Source organism: Silene latifolia, chromosome 3 (genome assembly GCF_048544455.1).
Source record: "Silene latifolia isolate original U9 population chromosome 3, ASM4854445v1, whole genome shotgun sequence".
Classification (NCBI taxonomy): Eukaryota; Viridiplantae; Streptophyta; class Magnoliopsida; order Caryophyllales; family Caryophyllaceae; genus Silene; species Silene latifolia.
This window is the reverse complement of record NC_133528.1, coordinates 132,005,919-132,029,992: the sequence shown is the minus strand read 5'-3', so window position 1 is coordinate 132,029,992 and position 24,074 is coordinate 132,005,919. Positions and strand designations below refer to the sequence as shown.

At 41.7% G+C, this 24,074-nt stretch overlaps 2 protein-coding genes across 2 annotated transcripts; both read left to right on the top strand.

Moving 5' to 3' along the window:
- Positions 1–16,728: 16,728 nt before the first annotated feature.
- Positions 16,729–19,750, top strand: LOC141649713 (uncharacterized). The gene is made up of 4 exons (XM_074458396.1): positions 16,729–16,752; positions 17,744–18,465; positions 18,709–18,863; positions 19,311–19,750. The coding sequence occupies exons 1-4, from the start codon at positions 16,729–16,731 to the stop codon at positions 19,748–19,750; spliced, it is 1,341 nt and encodes a 446-aa protein (XP_074314497.1).
- A 2,523-nt stretch (positions 19,751–22,273) lies between these two features.
- On the top strand, positions 22,274–23,578 carry LOC141649712 (uncharacterized). The gene has a single exon (XM_074458395.1). The coding sequence runs from the start codon at positions 22,274–22,276 to the stop codon at positions 23,576–23,578; it is 1,305 nt and encodes a 434-aa protein (XP_074314496.1).
- Positions 23,579–24,074: the final 496 nt, after the last annotated feature.

Genomic DNA, 24,074 nt, shown 5'->3' with positions numbered 1-24,074 from the left:
GAAAGATCTTGAACTATTGCACGTGCAAGACAGCATATGCATGCAAGCTGAGCTTACAAATTGTTACAATTCCAGATAATAATACTCATAATTCTTATAGAAACCTCTAAGAAAACCCCAAAATAAGTAGAGTCAACACAACAATTGAAAATAAGAAAACAACCAATCAATCCCAAATTACAAGTAGGCCGGTTAATCAATTAAACTTTCAAAACGAGTCAACGTATGATTATGATAAAAAAAGCCAGGTGTTACTAAATGTCAACTATATTAAAAAAAAAAAAAAAACTATATTAAACAAGGTATGTTAGAAACAAAAATAAAACCCGGTTCTCTTTTTTTTTTTTTTTTTTTTTTGATGAGGAAAGTGCAGTGTAATGTCCAAGGGTTTAGACAATTATAACAAACAACTCAGCAAACCAGGACAATTTCTCAGGAATGCAATAAACTTGTGCTATTTGGTAAAATTATCAAATGGCCTTCTAAAATCTTGAAATTTGCAGTAATTAACTTTGGTATAGGATCTAACTCCGAGCAAAATTGCAGGATTTTTAAGGGATTCAATGTATTTTTAAAACTCAACTGAAACTAACTGACAGACACAATAAACCGTAAATGAGATGGTTCTAAAGTGGTGATTGAAAGAAAGGACCTTTGGATATAATTATCAACTGATAACCCACAGAATACTCACATGGAGATAAGTTAACAATTTGGGGGACTTAAGCTGAGAAATTCCACAGATTTACACAAGAAAATCTCAACTGAAGCAAACAACAAAGCTAAACAAGCCACAGACTCAGCATAGGAATGTTTAGACTCTACTAACAGGTACTTAATCAACAACCACAGTCTAAGCACAGGTTATTATTAAGCCTGACTCTAATCCACAGACTAAGCACAAGATTAAGAGATTTAAATTTGAGAGAATTCTCAGGTTTCATTCATAAATCAGCTGTGTTACAACAGTCTTAGTCAAGGTCCTTATATAGGCCTTTTTAGGTTACAAACTTGAAAGGAAACTACATCCAACGGTCAGGATCCTTCCTCACATGCTAACAAGAGTCCAAATATAATATTACAACGGTTAAAAAGCTCTTAATTGTAAACTGGAGTGAAAACAAAAGAGAAATGCAGATGACAGGGACATGTTGTGGTCCTTTGATGCATTGCTGGCTTTTCTGTTGTGTGTAGGCACTTGAGGACAAAATGATTGGGTCATTGGCAATAAAATTGGTTCTAGGTTGCATCTGGTAAATGGTGAGATAAGCCAAAAGTTCTTTAGTAGCCTTTTCCTCATTGTTTAGCCAGAAATGGAAAGATTGCTTTTGCTTTTTGTCATTTGCTGCATCTCTGTCCAGCTCGAATTTCTTGGACTTGCACTGTGATTTATCCTTGGCCCCCTAGGACTTTTTTTAGCCTAATTCAGTGGCCAACCAGCTGGCCATGGTGGTAGCTGGTGGTTGGGCTTGAACACATACTTATTGACCACTAAACTTGGCTCTGTTGGACTGGTTCCTAGGAAATGTGCATTGTTGCCTTGGCTTGCTTGTTGGTGTGAGGTGACCTGGTTAGTGGCTCCTGCTGCAATAACCCCTGGTTGAACATGGCTTGTCCTCAAGCCTGGTGGCTCCTCCTCTTTAGCATCCTCATAATATGGACTTAAATCACCCACATTGAAAGTACCATGCACCTCATAATCTGCTGGTAGATCCACCTTATAGGAATTTGGGCCAATTTTCTCAACAATTTAAAAGGGGCCATCAGCTCTTGGCATTAATGTGACACCCCCATACTCCAAGTGCCTTATCAGGACCACTCAGGTATAGGAACATCACCATCTCGGTTACCCGAGGCAATGAATATCATAAGACAATAAAGAAACGTACTTTAAAAGTAAATATAATTTAAGTGATTACATGTTCAAAGCCAAAACTGATAAATCAAATACAATTCCAAAACCAAATGTCTACTAGCCAAAACTGAACGACTACAAGGACATCGTCTGACACAACGGAAGACTCTTCTAATTCCAAGTGATGACTCATCCTAGCTAGCCCAAAAACATCATATCAAACCTGCTCAACAACTGCTCACAATCCCCGAATGGATCACCATAGTTTTACAAAACAAACAACGGGGTCAGTACTAATTACATGATACAAATCACAATCAAAGAAAATGCCAGAGTACCCATCGCAACAGATACTCCACACCGCCAGTGGGGGATCGCAGCCGTTCCCACCTAAGCCCCGCTCATCTCCATCGAGCGATAAACCCATGTTCATTAATGTGCACATCCCTTCTGTGGCGGGTTCCACGGAAGGTGAATCAAGGGCGTGAAGCCACTTCCGCAAGTGACTTCACTCAGCCAGAGACGCACCCCGAAGATCACAGACAGATACAACAACAACAACAATAATAATGAACAACAACTGTCACAACCACCAACAATATACTTTAACAACAATCACAACGAAACCACCAATCACAACATGTAATTAATACTAAGTAGGGAAACCCTACCTGGAATGCAATCACAAATCAGAAGATCTAGAAGCTGTCTCAAAATCTCTCCTCTACGAATCCTCCTCCTATACATATATTCATACAATTACTACCTTAACCATATAAAACATAAAAACCCCTAAATCCCCAAATTAGGGTTTAACCAACATCAACTAAATGCTATAAAAATGGTACGTAGAACTTACCCTTGATGCAAGGATCACAATGATATAAAGAACAAAGGAAACCGACTCCTCTAGCTCCGGGATTTGTTAAAAAAGCGGAAGAACAAAGCAACGTAACTTGAAATCTCTCTTAATCAGTGAATTAGGTTTTGTAAAAGTGTTTAAAGAAGATGACGAAAGTTATTATATATTAATCCGCCTTATTAACAAAACCCGTCAAATAACACCCGATAACCAACTTACTCGATCGAGTAAGACACGTACTCGATCAAGTGCCAAGGCTACTCAATCGAGTACCCTACATGCAGACTACTGTTTCGTATACCAAACATATTTACTCGACAGAGTAAGCCCCACTCGATAGAGTACCCACAGACTCATAAAACCGTAGTATTACAGTCTTCCCTCCTTACAAGGAACTTCGTCCCCGAAGTTCAAACCACAACAGAACAAAACACACTAACACTCTCCCGACACAACAACAAAAACAAAACTCAACATAAAACTCCAAAACATACTTACCAAACCACACTTAACCTGACTCAAAACAACTAATAACTATATCAAAACCAACATAAAAACATGTAAAACTCTTCGCGACCATCTCCTACCCGCCTAAAAGAAACAAGGTTACGTCCCCGTAACCATACATACCTGATAAAAAAGAGACGGGTAGCGCTCTCTCTTGGCCTCTTCCGCCTCCCATGTAGCCTCCTCAACCTCATGATTAGACCAAAGAACCTTAAGCAACACTGTCTCACCATGTCTAGTTTTCCTAACCTTCCGGTCAAGGATCTGTTTAGGCACCTCAAGATAAGACAAGGACTCATCTAGCTCTATGTTCTCTACCTCTAACACATGTGACGGATCACTAACATACTTCCGCAGCTGAGACAAATGAAACACATTATGTACCCTATCCAAAGCAGACGGTAAAGCTAACCGATAAGAAACCTCTCAAACACGGTCTAAGATCTCATATGGTCCTTTGAACTTCTGACTCAACTTCCCTTTCTTACCAAATCTCACGACCCCACGTATAGGGGACACTTTCAAAAGAACCTTGTCCCCAACCTAAAACTCTATATCCCGTCGATGTAGATCTGCATAACTCTTCTGTAGATCCTGGGCCGCTCTCATCCTCTCTCTGATCAGCTTAATCTGCTCTACCATCTCATGTACCATCTCTGGTCCTAGAACCACTGCCTCAGCACTGTCGTCCCAACAAATCGGACTTCTACATCTCCTCCCATATAAAGCCTCAAATGGCGCCATGCCAATACTGGTGTGATTGCTGTTGTTGTAGAAAAACTCAATCAAATCCAACCTCTGCTCCCAGCTACCACCAAAATCCATAACACAAGCTCGCAACATATCCTCTAGAGTCTTGATTGTCCTCTCTGTCTGACCATCTGTCGCAGGATGAAATGCTGTACTCATCTTCAATGTAGTTCCCAAAGACTCCTGCAACTCTTTTTAAAACCGTGAGATAAATCTCGAATCTCTGTCAGACACTATATCTTTAGGCACCCCATGCAATCTCAACACATTCTTCCGATAAGCCATAGCTAACTGTGCCTTAGTCCACGTATCTTTCATTGGCACAAAATGAGCTGACTTGGTCAGTCGATCCACTATAACCCATATTATGTTGTTACCTGTTGACTCTTTGGTAAACCCACGTTAAAATCCATAGAAATGGAGTCCCACTTCCACTCAGGTACCTCAAGAGACTGAATCTTACCTTGTGGCCGTCGCTGCTCCCCCTTTACTCTCTGACATGTCAAACAACGGGCCACAAACTCAGCTGTTTCTTTCTTCATCCCAGGCCATCAGAAAGTCTTCTTCAAATCCTTGTATAGCTTGTTACCACCTGGATGTACCGAGTATGGTGTGCAATGAGTCTCTGTCATGATCATCTTTTTCAGCTTCTCATCATTAGGGACACACCACCTCTCATCAAACCTCAGACTACCATCTGTATGAATAGAGAATCTAGACACTGTCCCTTTCTCTACCCCAACTCTCCACTCCACAATCTTGGGATCCAACACCTGTTTACCGCGAATATCATCATAAATATCAGGCTGCACTGTCAAATCTCCCATGGCATCCCCTTTCTGGATCATATGTATCCCGAACTTCCCAACCTCATCTCTCAACCTCATCAAAGATATAGCTGTGCACAAAGAATGCACACTCTTCCTGCTCAAAGCATCCGCAACCACATTGGCTTTCCCTTCATGGTAGATAATATCTATGTCATAATCACCAATCAACTCCATCCACCTCCTATGTCTCATGTTCAACTCCTTTTGAGTGAAGATGTACTTGAGACTCTTGTGATCTGAAAATACCTTAAAGGTCGCCTCATATAGGTAATGTCTCCAAATCTTAAGAGCAAACACAACTGCACCCAACTCCAGATCATGTGTAGGATAATTCTCCTCAAAAGGCTTCAATTGCCTAGAAGCATAGGCAATCACTTTCCCATTCTGCATCAACACACAACCCAACCCATTCTTTGAGGCATCCGTATACACCTCAAAGTTCTCACTCCCTTCAGGCAATGCTAAGATTGGAGTTGTGGTCAAACGCTCCTTTAATGTTTGGAACGCCGTCTCACAACTCTCATCCCAACGAAACCTGTTCTCTTTCCTCATCAAAGCTGTCACAGGTCTAGCAATCTTGGAGAAATATTTCACGAACCGTCGGTAATACCCAGCTAAACCCAAGAAACTCCTGATCTCAGCTACATTCTTTGGTGCTTCCCACTTGGTAACTGCCTCAATCTTTCCAGGATCCACAGCTACCCCTTCCTTTGAAATCACATGTCCCAGAAAAGCAACTTTGTCCAACCAGAACTCACACTTGGATAACTTTGCATACAACTCATGTTCCCTCAAGGTCTGCAACACAATCCTCAAATGCTCCTCATGCTCCTCCTTAGTCTTAGAAAAGACTAAGATGTCATATATGAAAACCACCACAAACTTGTCCAAGAACTGGCTGAAAACTCGGTTCATCAAATCCATAAACACAGCTGGTGCATTAGATAACCCAAACGGCATCACCACATACTCATAATGGCCATACCTCGACGTAAAAGCTGTCTTTGGTATGTCTTCCTCTCTAATCTTCACCTGATGGTACCCCGACCTCAAATCAATCTTAGAAAAGACTACTGCACCATTCAACTGATCAAACAAATCATCTATCCTTGGAAAAGGATACTTGTTCTTCACCGTCACTCTGTTCAGCTCCCTGTAATCTATGCACAACCTCAGGCTCACATCTTTCTTTTTCACAAACAGAACCGGTGCTCCCCACGGTGATACACTAGTTCTAATGTATCCGCTCTCAATCATATTTTCTAACTGTTTCCTTAGCTCGTCCAACTCCTTGGACCCATACGGTATGGTGCCTTAGAGATTGGCCCCGTCCCCGGTTTCAGCTCAACACTGAAATCTATCTCCCTCTTTGGTGGCAACCCCGGAATCTCCTCTGGAAAGACATCTGGAAACTCTCCCACAACTGGTATCTGCTCAACTGTTGGACTCTCCACTCTGTGATTCCTCACATGGCACAAGATCAACGGGCACCCCTTCCTCATATAGGACTTCAAGGTCACAGCTGCAATCAACTTAACTTTGGGTTTGACAACAAACCCACGATAAGACACACTAATCCCCTTAGGACCTCTCAGAGAAACTTTCTTTTGATGACAAGCTATCTTAGCTTTGTACTTTCCCAACCAATCCATCCCGACTATCATCTAAAAACCGTCTAAAGGAAACTCTAGCAAGTGTACAGGTAGATCAACTTGCCCAACTATCAAGGATACACCTCTATACAACCCTCCACACGATACAGACTCACCCGAAGGTATAAAAACTTCCTCTCTTACAGACTCATACTCTCTCAAACCCAACCTTTTAACATGACCCGAAGATACAAACGACTGTGACGCCTCCGAATCAAACAAAACAAAGGTATAAACACCATTAACAAGAAAAGTACTAGTGATAACATGAGCGTCGTCCTCAGCTGCTTTTTTTTCCATCATAAACAGCTTGCCACTGGTCTTCTGCCCACCTCCCTGGACAGTACTAGCTGAGTTAGTCGGCTTAGCACCCGACCCCTGGTTGTTGTTGGTGTTCGTAGCTGGTTTCTGATAAGAATTACCGCAATTGCGGTTACCCCCGCCGTTGTTGTTCTGACCTCCCCTGTTGTTCCATGACCCAGCCAGTCTGTTACTCGCAGGACCCTGTGAAAAGCTCCCCTGTAACGGCCTCTGGAAACCCCCACTCAACGCACTGGTGCACTCATGTCTCTTGTGGCCTACACCGCCACAGTTAAAATAGGTCATCCCCCAGCTACTACTACCACTCCCACGGCCACGCCCCATATGAAGCCCCAACACTAAACCCCGAGCCAGATGAATATGCTCTCGCCTGAGTGTGGTTACCCTTTTTATAGTTGAATTGACCATCACCCTCGCTCTCAGCCTTCCTCTTCTCAGCACCCCTCTCCCTGGTCATCTATACCAACCTCTCAGCCCTCCCAGCTCTCTCATAGACTTCCTTAACATCTGTAAGGACTCCCACCGGTAGCTTCTGAATAATCTTGGGGGTCAACCCTTTCTCAAACCTCAAAGCTAGGTTCTCCTCACTCAGCCCCATATCCTCAGTGTATCTGGACTTCTCATTAAACTTACGGTAGTACTCAGCCATCGTCATATCAGATGCCATCTTAAACTCATCGAACTCCTCCCTCAGCTTACTCCTCACATGTTTCGGCACAAACTCACGTCTCATGGCTCTCCTAAACTCATCTCAAGGTATTGCAGGTAGTCCCTGCTTCATATACATCTCCCTATCACTCACCTTGACCTTATCCCACCACTCACCTGCTGCTTCCCTCAAGTAGAACGCAGCTTATTCCACTTTCAGCTCATCCGGGCAGTGCACCAACTCCAGGATATTCTCCATCTCCCTGTGCCAATTATCCAGAAGAATTGGCTCCCTAGTTCCCTTATACTCTTTCGAGTTGAACCTCGCTATATGGATGATGATCTTGGAGTGATCAACCTCCTTATCCTTTCCCACTCTCTTCAATGCTTCCGTAAGAACATCTTGGTGCTCCAACATCTTTACTATATCATCAATGTTCATGCTCTCAGCTCTAGCATACAAAGCGGTTTTCTTTGGCGGCATCTTGTAACTATATAAGAAAAGGTAGACATAAACACGCATACTATAACCCAAAACACGCATACGACCTGTACAGAACCCACTCGATCGAGTACCAAAACCCACTCGATCGAGTTGAGGCCACTCAACCGAGTGCCCAACCTACTCGATCGAGTGCCTCGACTCCAGAACCTGATCAGACCTCAGCTCAAAAACACACTCGACCGAGTTGACAAGCCACTCGATCGAGCAGACCCTACTCGATCGAGTGCCCCTACGTACTCGATCGAGTACCCAAAAACACGTTTCTGCCCAGAAAAACACTAAACTCCCTACTCGATCGAGTCAGACCCACTCGATCGAGCACCTCCCCTACTCGATCGAGTGCCCCCACTCGATCGAGTCATGCAGACTCGTATAACTACCCACATGCTCATCTTACTTTCCCAACATTATATACAACTTCTATACTTTCAACATGACAACAACAACTATACATGCATATATACGCAACTCTTTATATACTCAACAAAACGATTTACTTCATATCACTAATATGCCACATTATAAACAAACAACATGCCTTCATCCATGCCAACATATAAATCACATATCAGTCACCTCTATTCAATACCTCTAATCCTCCACATTCATACATCCATCAATTCACACCACATGTTACTATATAGATACCACAAATCAGAAGACAACACATACGATCCCGACACGTACCCCATGTGACCGGTTCAAAATTGCAGGGTGAGTTCGCGACTTTAGGACGTCTCCCAAGCCTTTGCATTAGCTCCTACAACTTCTACCCCGAGTTCATTTTAATTTGACTCCCTATGTTCATTAGATTCATTGGTTACAGGTTTCAGGATCGTCTCTATGATACCACTTTGTGACACCCCCACACTCCAAGTGCCTTACCAGGACTACTCAGGTATAGGAACATCACCATCTCGGTTACCCGAGGCAATGAATATTATAAGACAATAAAGAAACGTACTTTAAAAGTAAATATAATTTAAGTGATTACATGTTCAAAGCCAAAACTGATAAATCAAATACAATTCCAAAACCAAATGTCTACTAGCCAAAACTGAACGACTACAAGGACATCGTCTGACACAGCAGAAGACTCTTCTAATTCCTAGTGATGACTCATCCCAGTTAGCCCAAAAGAATCATATCAAACCTACTCAATAACTGCTCATCATCCCCGAATGGATCACCACAGTTTTACAAAACAAACAACGGGGTCAGTACTAATTACACGATACAAATCACAATCAAAGAAAATGCCAAACAGCTCAATCGTCACATCAAACCTGAAACTCCATAATCAATCTTCACATAACTGACTACACACTAAAGTATGTAGTCCTGCCGGAGTACCCATCGCAACAGATACTTCACACTACCAGTGGGGAACCGCAGCCGTTCCCACCTAAGCCCTGCTCATCTCCATCGAGTGATAAACCCATGTTCATTAACGTGAACATCCCTTCTGTGGCGGGTTCCACAGAAGGCGAATCAAGGGCGTGAAGCCACTCCCGCAAGTGACTCCACTCAGCCAGGGACGCATCCCGAAGATCACAGACAGATACAACAACAACAACAACAACAACAACAACAACAACAACAACAACAACAACAACAACAACAACAACAACAACAACAACAACAACAACAACAACAACAACAACAACAACAACAACAACAACAAAAACAACAACAACAACAATAACAACAACAACAACAACAACAACAACAACAACAACAACAACAACAACAACAACAACAACAACAACAACAACAACAACAACAACAACAACAATTAACGATAATGAACAACAACCGTCACAACCACCAACAATATACTTTAACAACAATCACAAAGAAACCATCAATCACAACATGTAATTAATACTGAGTAGGGAAACCCTACCTGGAATGCAATCACAAATCAGAAGATCTAGCAGCTGTCTCAAAATCTCTCCGCTACGAATCCTCCTCCTATACATATATTCATACAATTACTACCTTAACCATATAAAACATAAAAACCCCCAAATCCCCAAATTAGCCAACATCAACTAAATTCTATAAAAATGGTACGTAGAACTTACCCTTGACGTAAGGATCACAATGATATAAAGAACAAAGGAAACCGACTCCTCTAGCTCCGGGATTTGTCAAAAAAGCGGAAGAACAAAGCAACGTAACTTGAAATCTCTCTTAATCAGTGAATTAGGTTTTGTAAAAGTTTTTAAAGAAGATGACGAAAATTATTATATATTAATCCGCCTTATTAACAAAACCCGTCAAATAACACCTGATAACCGACTTACTCGATCGAGTAAGACACGTACTCGATCGAGTGCCACCCTACTCGATCAAGTGCTAAGGCTACTCGATCGAGTACTCTACAGGAAGACTACTGTTTCATATACCAAACATATTTACTCGACAGAGTAAGCCCCACTCGATCGAGTACCCACAAACTCATAAAACCGTAGTATTACAATGTATGGGGGTGTCATAATTAATTTGTTCTTCCTTCTTGTTGGAAACCTCTCTTTTCTTAAGTGAACCAAGACCAAATCCCCTGGAACAAATTCTTTCTTCTTCTGAGGCACCTTGGACTGTTTAATGTATTTCTTATTGGCTTTCTCAATTTCTTTTTTCACAGTTTCATGGAGCTTCAGTAATTGTTCTGCCCTGGCCTTAGCATCAAAGTTCACTTCATTTCTTGGCACAGAGGACAAGTCTATAAGCATGAGAGGATTAATCTCATAGACAACCTCAAAAGGACTGTGACTAGTACCAGTTGATGGTGATCTATTGAAGGCAAATTCTGCTGCTGCTAACTTGATGTCCCACTCTTTCAGACTCTTGTTGACAAGACACCTTAGAATCCTATCCATTGTCTTGTTAGTGACCTCATTTTGGCCATTTGTTTGAGGGTGGTGAGATGTACTGAACAACAGCCTAGTTTTGAGCAGCTTCCATAGAGTTTTCCAAAAGTAGCTCATGAATTTTGTATCTCTATCTGAAACAATTGTTTTTGGAACTCCATGAAGCCTCACAATTTATTTAAATATAGCTCAGCAACACTTGCAGCATCTTCCGTTTTCTTGCAAGCTATGAAATGGGCCATTTTAGTGAACCTGTCTACAACAACCATGATTGAATCCTTCCCCCTCTATGTCCTTGGTAATGCAACAATAAAATCTATGCTCACATCTTCCCATAGCTTGTTTGGTACTGGCAGTGGAGTATATGGACCAGTTTGGAAAGAGCTCTTAGCCACTTGACATGCTGAACATCTCCTGAGAATAATTTAGACATCTCCCATCATCTTTGGCCAATAGAATTGTTCCTGCAATATATCCAGTGTCTTTTGAACACCAAAATGTCCCCTTAAGCCTCCTGAGTGGACTTCCCTGATCAGGAGATCCCTGTAAGAACCCCTTGGCACACAGAGCCTGTTGCCTTGGAATAAAAACCCATTTTGTAGCAGATACTTGCTCCTTGGAACTCTATGCCCCTCAACTTGTGTGATCCACTCTTCAGAGAAGTCAGGGTCCTCCTTGTAAATTTCTTTTATGAATTCAAAGCCAAGAACCTTGTTCTCCATAGTTGACAGCAAGCAGTGCCTCCTTGATAGAGCATCTGCCACTACATTTTGTTTCCCTTCCTTATACTTGTCGGAAATGTAAATGATTGCAAATATTCCACCCACTTGGCATGCCTGTGACTCAATTTGTGTTGGTCATTTATGTACTTCAAAGCTTCATGGTCAGAATGCAACACAAATGGTTTTGGTTTCAAATAATGACTCCAATGCATGACTGCCCTGATAATTGCATAAAATTCTTTATCATAGATAGAATATTTCAATTTAATTCCGTTCAATTTCTCACTGAAATAAGCTACAGGTTTCTGAGCTTGGATCAGGATTACATCAATGCCCACACCACTGGAATCACACTCCACTTCAAAGAGTTGATCAAAGTTTGGTAATTTCAGGATAGGAGTTTCACACATCAACTTTTTAATCTTCTCAAAGGACTGCTGAGCACTCTCAGTTCAATGGAATTCTCTCTTCTTCATACACTCAGTGATTGGAGCAACAACTGAGCTGAAGTTCTTGATAAATCTTCTATAAAATGAAGCCAATCCATGGAACCCCCTCACCTCAGTAATTGTTTCAGGAGTTGGCCATGATTGAATAACTGCATTTTTTTCCTGATCAACTGTAATGCCCCACCCAGAAACAATATACCCCAGAAATGCCACTTCTTCAACCATAAAAGTGCACTTCTCCAGCTTGCCAAACAACTTTTGTTCTCTGAGGATCCTGAATACAGCTTCAAGGTGTTTCAGGTGTTCACTTCTACTGTTGTTGTAAATCAGGATGTCATCAAAGTAAACCACTACAAACTTTCCTAAACATGGCATTAGCACCTCAGTCATCAATCTCATAAAGGTGTTTGGTGCATTAGAAAGACCAAATGACATCACAAGCCATTCATACAGTCCATGTTTAGTTTTGAAAGCAGTTTTCCACTCATCTCCCTCTCTTATCCTTACTTAGTGGTACCCTTGCCTGAGATCAATCTTCGAAAAGATCATGGCACCACTAAGCTCATCTAACATGTCATCCAACCTTGGGATTAGGAACCTGTACTTGACAATAATGTTGTTGATGGCCCTGCTGCCAGTACACATTCTCCATGTCCCATCCTTCTTTAGAACAAGTAGAGCAGGGACTGCACAAGGACTGAGAGATTCCCTGACAAATCTTTTGCTCATAAGATCCTCAATTTGACTCTATAATTCTTTGGTAGCAGCTGGATCACACCTATAAGCTGGCCTATTAGGAAGCATTGAGCCTAGAACAAGGTCTATGTGGTGCTCAATGCCTCTCAATGGTGGCAACCCACTAGGCAGCTCCCTTGGAAACACCTCCTAATACCTCTGAATTAATGGCTTGACTTCAGCAGACATTTCAGGGTTCCCTTCCTTGCTCACTTCTTTAGATAATAACACCCAGATAGGCTGGTCTTGCTTCATTTCTTTGATCATGGGTGCCTCAGAAAGAAATAGCACACCATTGACCTCCTCTGGTATACTTGGACTTCCATAGTTCCTCTGGTTAGGTGGCAATGGGATCAAGGTGACCTTCTTGCCTTCATGTCTGAAACTATAGATGTTATCCTTCCCATGGTGAGTAGTACCTGTCATAATCCCATGGCCTTCCAAAGATTAAGTGACAGGCATCCATTTGGAATAATGTCACACAAGACTTCATCTTTATATATCTTTCCAATAGAAAATGGAATCAAACATTGCTTGTCCACCCTTACTTATGCTCCTTTATTCAACCATCTCAACTTGTAAGGATTTGGGTGCTCCTGAGTTGTCAAGTTGAGCTTGTTAACCATAGCATTGGACGCCACATTTGTACAGCTTCCCCCATCTATGATCAGGTTACAAACCCTTCCCTGAACTGTGGATCTAGTTCTGAATATCAGAGACCTTTGATCAGCTTCCAAAGGTGTGTGTTGGGAATGCATAACTCTCCATAAGACCAAGCTGTGACCTGTATCAGGGTGGGCCACAACTTGCTCATGTTCTGGTTCCTCCTCAGTCTCCCCTTCTTCCAACATCAGGGTCTCATCTTCCTCATATTGAACCAAACCTTCCCTCTCCCATTGTTCTACCTCCATTGCTGTCAAGGCTCTCTTAGAAGGATAGTCCTTCCTATAATGGTCGTACCCTTGGCATTGGAAGCATTTAATCTTCCCATAAGTCACAGGTGGGTTAGTTTTAGGATTCGTAGGACTCTTTCCTTTGTCTGGTGTTGGTTGGGTTACAGGTCTTGGGTTTTCTCCAATCCTAACCCCAGAAAAAGGTTTGAAAGTAGGTCTGGTAATGGGTTTGGATGCAGTAACCTTAAACTTTCCCATCTTTTCAATCCTCAATGCCAGGTTAACTACCTCATCAAAGGACCAAACTCGCTGCATTCTAAGCCTCAAAGCAATCTTAGGATCTAAACCCTCAACAAACCTAGCAATCTTTTGCTCAGGTTTTTCAGTGACCTCACATTGCAGGGTTAGCTGTTCAAAGCTCCTAAGATAGGCCTCGACAGATTGTTGGTCTTGTCTTAACTGAGTTAGTTTGATAAAAATGTCTTGGGTATAGTCTTTGGCTATAAATTTCCCTTTTAATTTCTTTTTCAACTTAAGTCAAGATCTAATTGGTTCCTTACCATCTCTAATCCTTTGGTGTTTTATGCTTTCATACCAAAGAGATGCATATCCCTTGAGTTTTAAGATGGCAACTTTAAAAGCTTTTCTGTCATCATAACTTTTAAACTCAAAGACTCTCTCAACAGATCTAAGCCAGTCTAACAAATCCTCAGAATTTAAACTACCATGGAAATCACGAATGTCTACCTTTACATCTTTGTCTCTGGCATCATAGATCCCTTCCTCCAATCTATAGTCATCTGATTCAGAGATGGCTTCTTCATATGGATCATGTTGTGGCTGGCTCCTTCCTGCTCCCATTGCAATATCTCTCCCCCTTCCTCTTCCTCTAAAAGGTGGTGGTTGCCTTCTTGGGTCATGGTTTGGAAATCTTTCCATGATAGTATGGACAGCATTGAGCAAAGTATCCACATTTCCTGCCAAATTCTCAATCCTTGTCTCAATACCAGCAAGTCTCTCTTCACTCATTAGGTTGTTTTTTGTGTTTTTGTTGTAGTTAGGGTTAATGAACTCACTTTCTCTCACTCAGGACTAACACAAGATGGGATTGTGTTATAACCTAAGTTCTGATAACCAAATTGCAGTGTAATGACCAATGGGTTAGACAATTACAGTAAACAACTCAGCAAACCATGATAATTTCTCAGTAATGCAATAAACTTGTGCTATTTGGTAAAATTATCAAATGGCCTTCTAAAATATTGAAACTTTGCAGTAACTAACTTTGGTATAAGATCTAACTCTGAGCAAAATTTCAGGATTTTTAAGGGACTCAAAGTATTTTTAAAACTCAACTGAAACTAACTAACAGACACAATAAACCGTAAATGAGGTGGTTCTGAAATGGTGACTGAAAGAAAGGACCTTTGGATATAATTATCAACTCATAACCCACAGAATACTCACAAGGAGATAAGTTAACAATTTGGGGGACTTAAGCTGAGAAATTCCACAGATTTACACAGGAAATCTCAACTGAAGCAAACAGCAAAGTTAAACAAGCCACGGACTCAACACAAGAATGTTTAGACTCTACTAATAGGTACTTAATCAACAACCACAGTCTAAGCACATGTTATTATTAAGCCTGACTCTAATCTACAGGCTAAGCACAAGATTAAGAGATTTAAATTTGAGAGAATTCTCAAGTTTCATTCATAAATCTGCTGTGTTACAACAGTCTGAGTTAAGGTCCTTATATAGGCCTTTTTAGGTTACAAACTTGAAAGGAAACTACATCTAAGGGTCAAGATCCTTCCTCACATGCTGACAAGAGTCCAAATACAATATTACAACGGTTGAAAATCTCTTAATTGTAAACTGAGTGAAAACAAAAGAGAAATGCAGATGACAATGACATGTTGTGATCCTTTGCTGCATTGCTGGCTTTTCTGTTGTGTGTAGTCACTTGAGGACGAAATGATTGGGTCCTTGGCATTAAAATTGGCTAGGTTGCATCTGGTAAATGGTGAGACAAGCCAAAAGTTCTTTTGTAGCCTTTTCCTCATTGTTTAGCCAGAAATGGAAAGATTACTTTTGTTTTTTGTCATTTGTTGCATCTCTGTCCAGCTCGAATTTCTTGGACTTGAACTGTGATTTATCCTTGGCCCCCTAGGACTTTTTTGATCCTAATTCAGTGGCCAACCAGCTGGCCATGGTGGTAGCTCGTGGTTGGGCTGATACACATACTTATTGACCACTAAACTTGGCTCTGCTAGACTGGTTCCTAGGACATTTGCATTGTTGCCTTGGCTTGCCTGTTGGTGTGAGGTGACCTGGTTAGTGGCTCCTGCTGCAGAAAGGAAACTGGGTTAATCAAAGACTACCCCATAACACCCTTTCGGATGAAAAAGGTAACAGAAAATCAAACATTTTCAGTTACCAAGAAGAATAAAAGAGGACAAGAAGATGATGACTCTCAAGAAAGTCGGGCCTTAAAAGCGTCTACAAGAAAAAGAAAACACCATATCAAGAGAGAAAAGGAAAAAAAACAAATCACAAGAAACATTGTTAAAAAAACATCAGAGGAAGAAGAGAGAAAACGGATCTGGAAAAAAAACTTGCTAATGGACTTCAATAAGGGGGACTTATAATTAGAGGGGGCAAACGGGTCAATCGGATCAGTTTCGGTTCCGGTTCTTTCGGATCGAGTTATTTCGGTTTATCTTTTTTTTTTCGATTTCAGTTCGGTTCAATTCAGGTTGGATTCAGTTTTCACTTTTAATCGGTTGTAGATATTTCGGGTTGGTTCAAGTTCGAGTTGGGTCAATATCGGTGCAAATAAGGTTCGAGTCGGGTCAATATCAGAACAGATGAGATTCGAGTCAGGTCATAATCGGATCGGATGTCAAGGGATTAAGTCTTTATTCAAAAGATTGGATATATAATACGAATAATTTTTTTTTAAAAAAAGTAATAAATAATGTTTTTTTCAATAACTACGATATAATATTAATTCATTGACGTCAAAGGGGTGATACTCATCTACAAAAAGATACTCTAAATGTGACGCCTAGGTACATTTGGGTCATTTCGGGTTTTAATGTTGGGTTTCTGTCATCAATGTACGGGTTGAAATCGGTTCAGGTATATAACGGTTCGGATTAAAACAATTCAGGTTAAAACAGTTCAGGTTCATTCGATCTTGGGTCTATTTCGGATATTACAAATTCGGTTCGATTTCAAATCAATTTAGGCCGATTCAGGTTTCGGGGTGAAGTTCAGTTAAACCTTTCGGGTGTACGGTCAGGTGTCGATTCGGGTATTTTCGATCGGTTTTTCGGGTTCGGTATACTTTTGCCAGGTCTACTTATAATCACAAATCTTCAAACTCAATCACCATTGTTGACAAACTCAATCACCATTGTTGACAATACATACACATAATTATATATACTCCAACACAATCTACAAATTTTTCTTTAACTAATTTCTGAGATTTAATTCAAATAATTGCTATGAGAAATCCTGATTTAATCAACCTTCTAAGAACTAAGACATGTGACTAAATATAGCTCTCCTAGGTTAAAATGGAGAGCAAATAAAGTCTAGTCTTAAAAGAAGGTTAAGAAATCAAAGAAAAATAACTCAAGCAAATTTTCTCTATTCATACAAAAAATTAATGAAGAAGACAGATCTACACTATCTTCTAAAAAGGAAAGAAGACAATGAAAATTATAGCTAAGATAAGAGATAAAGGAAATACTATTGAAAGAAGCAAGCAAGATAGGAGACTCAACCCCAATATCTTCATTCTGATTTGTTATTCTTTTTTTTTTCTTTAGAGAGAAAATTATCTCTCTAAAACTAGAAGGGAGAGAGCCCTCAACTCGTTCTATGGCCTATCTAAACCCGGTTCTCTGTTGAATAAGAACACTTCTCTCTGTGAAGGGTGAAGTGTGACTACTAATAGTAGCTGGCATACGGGAGGGAGGATTTGGATTTTATGGAAGCCTGATTGTTTCACTATTCAATTCTTATCTTATGGAGCTCAATAAATTCATTTTAGAGTTCAATCTAGAGATGATGGAAAGGAATTCTTGATGACAATGATCTATGCTTTTGATGGGGTTGCTAGAGACTGGAGTTGTGGGAGTTCCTTAAAAATGAAGCTGCACATTGTAATGAACCTTGGCTTTGGACAAGGGATTTTAACACAGTTTTGAATCCTATGGAAAGACTAGGTGGCAACACTACTGAAATAGAGATGGAACAATTCCAGGATTGTGTTTCCTTGTGCTGTATGGAAGACATTCAGGCAACTGGGGTTCTGTTTATATGGTCTAATAAGCAAGAACCAGTAGACAGGGTATATAGCAGGTTAGATAGGGTTATGGGAAACTTTGAGTGGATGGAGGAGTTTGGTGACTACACTGCTCATTTTCACCCAGAAGGACTTTTTGATCACTGTCCATGCACTATTCCAGACAGGAAGATGGGAATTACTGACAGAAGGAACTTTAAGTACTTTAATATGTGGGGTCAATCTGATTTATTTAAAGAGTGTGTAAAGAGTGTGTGGCATTATAGAAGGAGAGGTACAAAAATGTTCCAAGTTGTCAAGAAATTAAAGGAGTTGAAGCATGTTCTTAAGCAGCTGAATAAAACATATTTTTCTGATATTGAGAACAGTTACAAGATAACTTGTGTGTTATTAGAGTCTATAAATAATGAATTAATGGATAAATCAGGGGATATGGAGCTAATGAAGCATGAGCATGTGGTGGCCCAAGAGTTAAAGGGGTTACAGAGTGCAAGAGATAGTTTTTTAATCCAAAAAGCTAAGGTGAAATGGTCTCTGTAAGGAGACATCAACTCAGCTTATTTTCACAATTCAGTTAAGAAGAGGGTGATGCAGAATAAGGTAATGAGTATTGAGGATCAAAATGGAAATTTATGCACAAATGGAGACCAAATCCAGAATGCATTCCTTGAATATTATTAGTCCCTGTTGGGGTCCAGAAATTCAACTAATGAACTTAATGTTAGTGTGGTGAGAAGGAAGGCTTGTTTTTCTATGGTGCATTGGGATATTCTGAATAGGGCAATGACTGCTGAAGAAGTTAAGCAATGTCTATTTAGTATACTTAAAGATAAATCCTCCGGGCCAGATGGGTTTACTAGCCAATTTTATAAGGATGCTTGGGAGATTGTAGAGGATGAGGTGACTGATGCTATAATGAATTTTTTTGACACTGGTAAATTGCTTACTCAAATTAATGCCACTTCAATCACATTAATTCATAAAATTTATGGGCCTACCAGTGTCAAAATTTTCGACCAATAGCCTATTGTAATGTGATTTAAAAAACCATTTCCAAGATCTTGTGTAATAGGCTCTCACTGATATTACCTGAGATCATCAGTAGAAATCAGGGGGCTTTCATTCAGGGGAGGAGCATTTTGGAAAATATGCTAATTTGTCAGGATTTAGTCAGGCTTTACAATAGGGGGTGTGCATCCCCAAGGTGCATGTTTAAATTGGATTTGCAGAAGGCTTATGATTCAATAGAGCGGGTATTCATTGATCAAATGTTGAAAGCATTGTAGTTTCCCGATCCTTTTAGAAAGCTTCTAATGACTTGTGTGACTACTAATTCTTTTTTTTTTTAATTTCAATGGGGCAATGTTTGGATACTTCCCAGGAAATAGGGGATTAAGGAAAGGGGACCCAATTTCCCCTTTGCCGTTCACTAGTTGTATGGAATACGTTACTAGAGTGTTGGATTTTGCAACTCAGAAGTGGTATTTCAGGTTCCATCCTTTATGTAAGGGACTCAAGTTAAATCATCTTCTCTTTACAGATGATTTGCTACTATACTGTAAAGGGGAAGTGAGATCCATTATGTTCATTCCGAGAGCATTCTCCACATTCTCAGCAACTTCTGGATTGAAAGTTAACTCAAGAAAGTCAGAGGTAGTATTCTATGGGGTTGCAGATGAGTTGAAGACTGAGATACTTCAGATATCGGGTTTTAGAGAGGGTTATTTACCTTTTAGGTATCTTGGAATACCAATACGCCTTGTGAAGCTTACGATAATGATGCTCAGGACACCCATTATGAGAGCATTCTCCACAATCTGAGGACTCCCACGTTGCTCAAGACACCCATTAAACGCCTTGTGAAACTTACGATAATGATGACCAGGGCATAACCATCGACGATTTCCCCTGTACACATGCTTGCGAGAATGCTTCAAATATTCTGATTTAACATCCCCCCTACACAATGGGCAAGCCTCTTTCCCATGTATAGTATGTCCATAAAGATCGCCGTATGCCGGAAAGTCAGTTATTGTACACAATAACATAGCTCTCAGATTGAAACTTTTCTTCTTATAACCATCAAACACTGATATCCCTCTTTCCCACAGAATCTTAAGATCATCTAGAAGTGGTTCTAAATACACATCTATTTCATTTCCAGGTTATCGAGGGCCAGATATCAACAAAGACAACATCAGATACTTCCGTTTCATGCAAACCTTTGGGGGCAAACTATAGATGGCCAACACAACTGGCCAAGTACCGTGTTGGGTACTCATATTTCCATGAGGGTTCATTCCATCCGTGGAGAGCGCTAGACGCAAGTTCCTTGCTTCTTTGGCGAAGTCAGGATATTTAGAATCAAACTCTTTCCACTGTTGACCATCTGTTGGGTGTCTTAACTTTCCATCTTAATTCAATCCTTCCACTATTATGCCAAGTTAACATTCTTGCATCTTCTTCATTCAAATAAATCCTTATGAATCTTGGTATTATTGGAAAATACCACAACACCTTAGCTGGAATCCCTTCCTTAGTCTTATAACGCCATACAGAGCAGCACGAACAATATGATAGTTTCTCATAATCTTTACGGTACAATATGCAGTCATTGGGACAAGCATGTATTTTCTCATATTCCATGCCCAGGGTTCTCTAATCATTTTTTTAGCCTCATATGTCCGACTCGGAAGAACATTACCGTCAGGAAGCATGTTGTTAGGGCTAAAATTTACAATTTTTCCCGTGTGACACATGCTTTATTTTTGTTGGAAGAAATAAGGGCAAAAAGATCGGCGACTTGGCAAGATAAGAACCGCCAGATCAAAGTGCAAGGGAATGTCTATATACATTCTTGACCAAGTCAAAGGAAAAAAGATCCACATAACTATCCCCTAAAAAATAGGTAACGACTCCTGAAAAGTAGGAGGCTGACCCGGAGGTGCCTGAAGGAATTAAACCCTAGGAAGACCACATTATAAAAGGAAAGGAGCAAAGGAGAATGGGGGATATACATCAAGGAGTTCACAATTCTTTCGTCTCGAAATACGTTCCAGTTGTCCACTAGAAAACTCTATTGTACTTTCTTACTTGCTAAAAATCATCTCGATCTTAGTGCAAATATTGATGGGATTCCGACTCTTCCCGCGGTTATTCCCACACCAGGTTTTCCGCGTCACCAAAAACTCCTTATGTCAATCTTTCTCTTGCTGTCTCTTACTTATTTTGCATCGCGATTTCTTAGTTCGTTCACAACAATAGACGATCACTTCGACCCATTGACTTAACACCTAATCGGTAAATTTTTACCAAAATAATTTGGCGCCCACCGTGGGACCCTAGTGATCAATTTTCCATAAAGTCAAAATTCAGCAATCCGTTTTTCACCATGTCTGGAGCCAGTTCAAGTTCATCCAGCACCCAGGGGGGATCCCCTCAATCTTCTGGTAGAAGACCTCTGCCGACAACCACAGGACCGATCACCGCATCACCAGCAGCCAGCCAGATGGCCCCTGTCAGCGCATCTCCGAAGGCTATGCCGCCACCTTTCAAGCCACCGCAGGTGCTTAAAGCATCAGCAGCACCCAGTGTGACGAGATCCAGCAGGGAAAGCAGCCCCAGCAGGATCCAGATTCAGGAGACTGCATCAGGAGGAATTCCCAAAAAACCAGGAGCCTCATCACCAGATCCAATGCGAGTGGTACTAGAAGGAATGGATACCCTGCACCGGGCCATCGAAAGCTTGAGGAAGGACAATCAAGATCTCAGAGACCAGATCACAACATTGACCCGGTCTAGGACCACGTCAGCTGCGTTGCCTCCACCTTCTGAGGTCCCAACTTCAGCCACCATTGCAGGATCATCCCAACAGATTCTATCAGAACTGGTCACCAAATTGGATCTTCAAGGAGTACCACCCAGAGGAGCCATCGAGCCCAGTAAACTAGGGTTCCTGTCTTTTGATCGACCACTCAGCTTGCAGCCGACTCCAGTTAGTACTTTGTCTAACAGCCAACCAGGGACTAACTTGCAATCTTTTGCAGGAACACATGTCCAGCAGTTGGCAGGATGGAATCCAGGACCCAGCACCAGTATGATGAACCTAGCAAGCGGTCATTTCTCTGGCGGAACCTGGCTGGAGGAGCCTCTTCTCAGCAGGCACCATAATGGCGGCCAGGAACTATCATCCACGCAACACCTTTGGCAAGTCAGCCATGCAGTCAATTCCCAAGAGGAGCCTGGCTTGGAGGTGCACCTGTTGGCTCTTGTCCGCCTATCTCTAACCCTCTTGCAGGAACAAGCAGCTTACTGGAGCAGCAGTACCAGGAGTTAAGGGACCTAATGTACAGGATTCCGGGCGTAGCACGACCCCTAGAGAAGGCAACACGTGATAGCTACGGAGACTCCCCTTTCGTGGACGACATAGCCCTTGTCGGTGTTCCCAAAGGATGTGTGCCACCAGCCATGACACTCTACGATGGGACCACAGATCCTCTTGATCATATCAACCACTACAAGCAGAAGATGATGGTGATCACTGCGACAGGCTCCTTGAAGGAAGCTTATATGTGCAAAGGGTTCGGATCCACCTTTTCAGGAGCAGCCTTGCAATGGTTCGTCAGCCTGCCCAATAAGAGCATAACCTGCTTCGCTGACTTAGTCAATGCCTTCCACCAGCAGTTCGCCAGTCGCCGCAGACCAGAAAAACAAACCAGCGACTTGTATCGAATTGTACAAGGACCTGAGGAGACTACCCGAGATTTTCTGAACAGGTTCAACAGAGAGAAGGTGGCAATTCCCCGATGTGACATAGCCACGGCTATAGAAGCTTTCCGCCAAGGGCTCCGCCAGGACTCAGACTTATATAAAGACCTAACCATGTATCCATGCACTACCTTCGAGGAAGTACAAACGAAGGCAATCGATGTCATGCGGCTGGAGGAAGACTCAGGGCCCAGAAGAGCCACCTATGGCACAGATCATACATCCAGAAAGGCACCTGTAGAGAAGCAGAGTGAAAGAGCTAAACCTTACAGAAAACCTGTGAACAAAGTCTCTGAGGGCTCAGGAGGAAAGAATAACTCTGAGCCACCTCCGAAAGTAAGTGAATACAAATTCTCAACTAACCTTGCAGGAGTGCTCAAGGCCCTAAAGGAAATACGGGGAGTCAGATGGCCCAGGAAGCGGACCGACGAGCGCCCTAATGATAAGAGAGATTCCAGCAAGAAGTGCGAGTACCACGATGACATAGGCCATGGCATCGATGACTGCTACACCTTGAGAAGGGAAGTCAAATTCCAGTATGATGGAGGAAACTTAGACCACCTCTTGCCAGGAGGCTCCACCAAAGTTAATTCCACTAACCAGGTTCTGCCCTCTCCTCCACTTGTGTGCACTAGAATTGTGAATGTTATTACAGGAGGCTCGGAATTGTGCGGTCTGACTTATTCGGCAGCCAAAAGACATGCCACACAAACCAAAGGAGACAAGCCAGAATTCTCCTGCATAATCAGTCGCCAGGACCTCCCAGCAGTCACCTTTGATGAAACAGATGCACAAACCACTCCAGAACAACACCACGATGCTATGATCATCACCCTCCCCATAGGAAACTGCGAGGTAAAAAATATCCTGGTGGACACATGAAGCTCTGTCAACCTGATTATGTTGGAAACACTCAAAGGCATGGGGTTCAGGGAAAAGGACTTGGCAACGAAAGCAGTACCCTTGGTCGGTTTCAGTGGTGAAACAAAGCACTCTCTAGGAGAAATTGTCATCCCAACCTACGCCAAAGGAGTTAACAAACAGGTAAGATACTTGGTTATCGATGGGCCCTCTACTTACAATGTAATTCTTGGCAGGCCCTGGATCCACGAAATGAAGGCAATACCTTCAACCTACCACTAATGTTTGAAATTCCCAACACCCTGGGGAGTACAAGAGATACGTGGAGATTAGGAGGATGCTAAGAATTGTTACAAGATAGCCCTAAAACCAACAACCCGACCGCCGGCATAGCAATTACAGAGCCAGCGCATCCAGGAGGAATATGTCAAGCCACCTCAGGCAGAGTTAGACGAAGTCAGCCTGGACGCGCTGCAACCTGAACGGACCGTACTTATTGGATCAGAATGCACAGGTA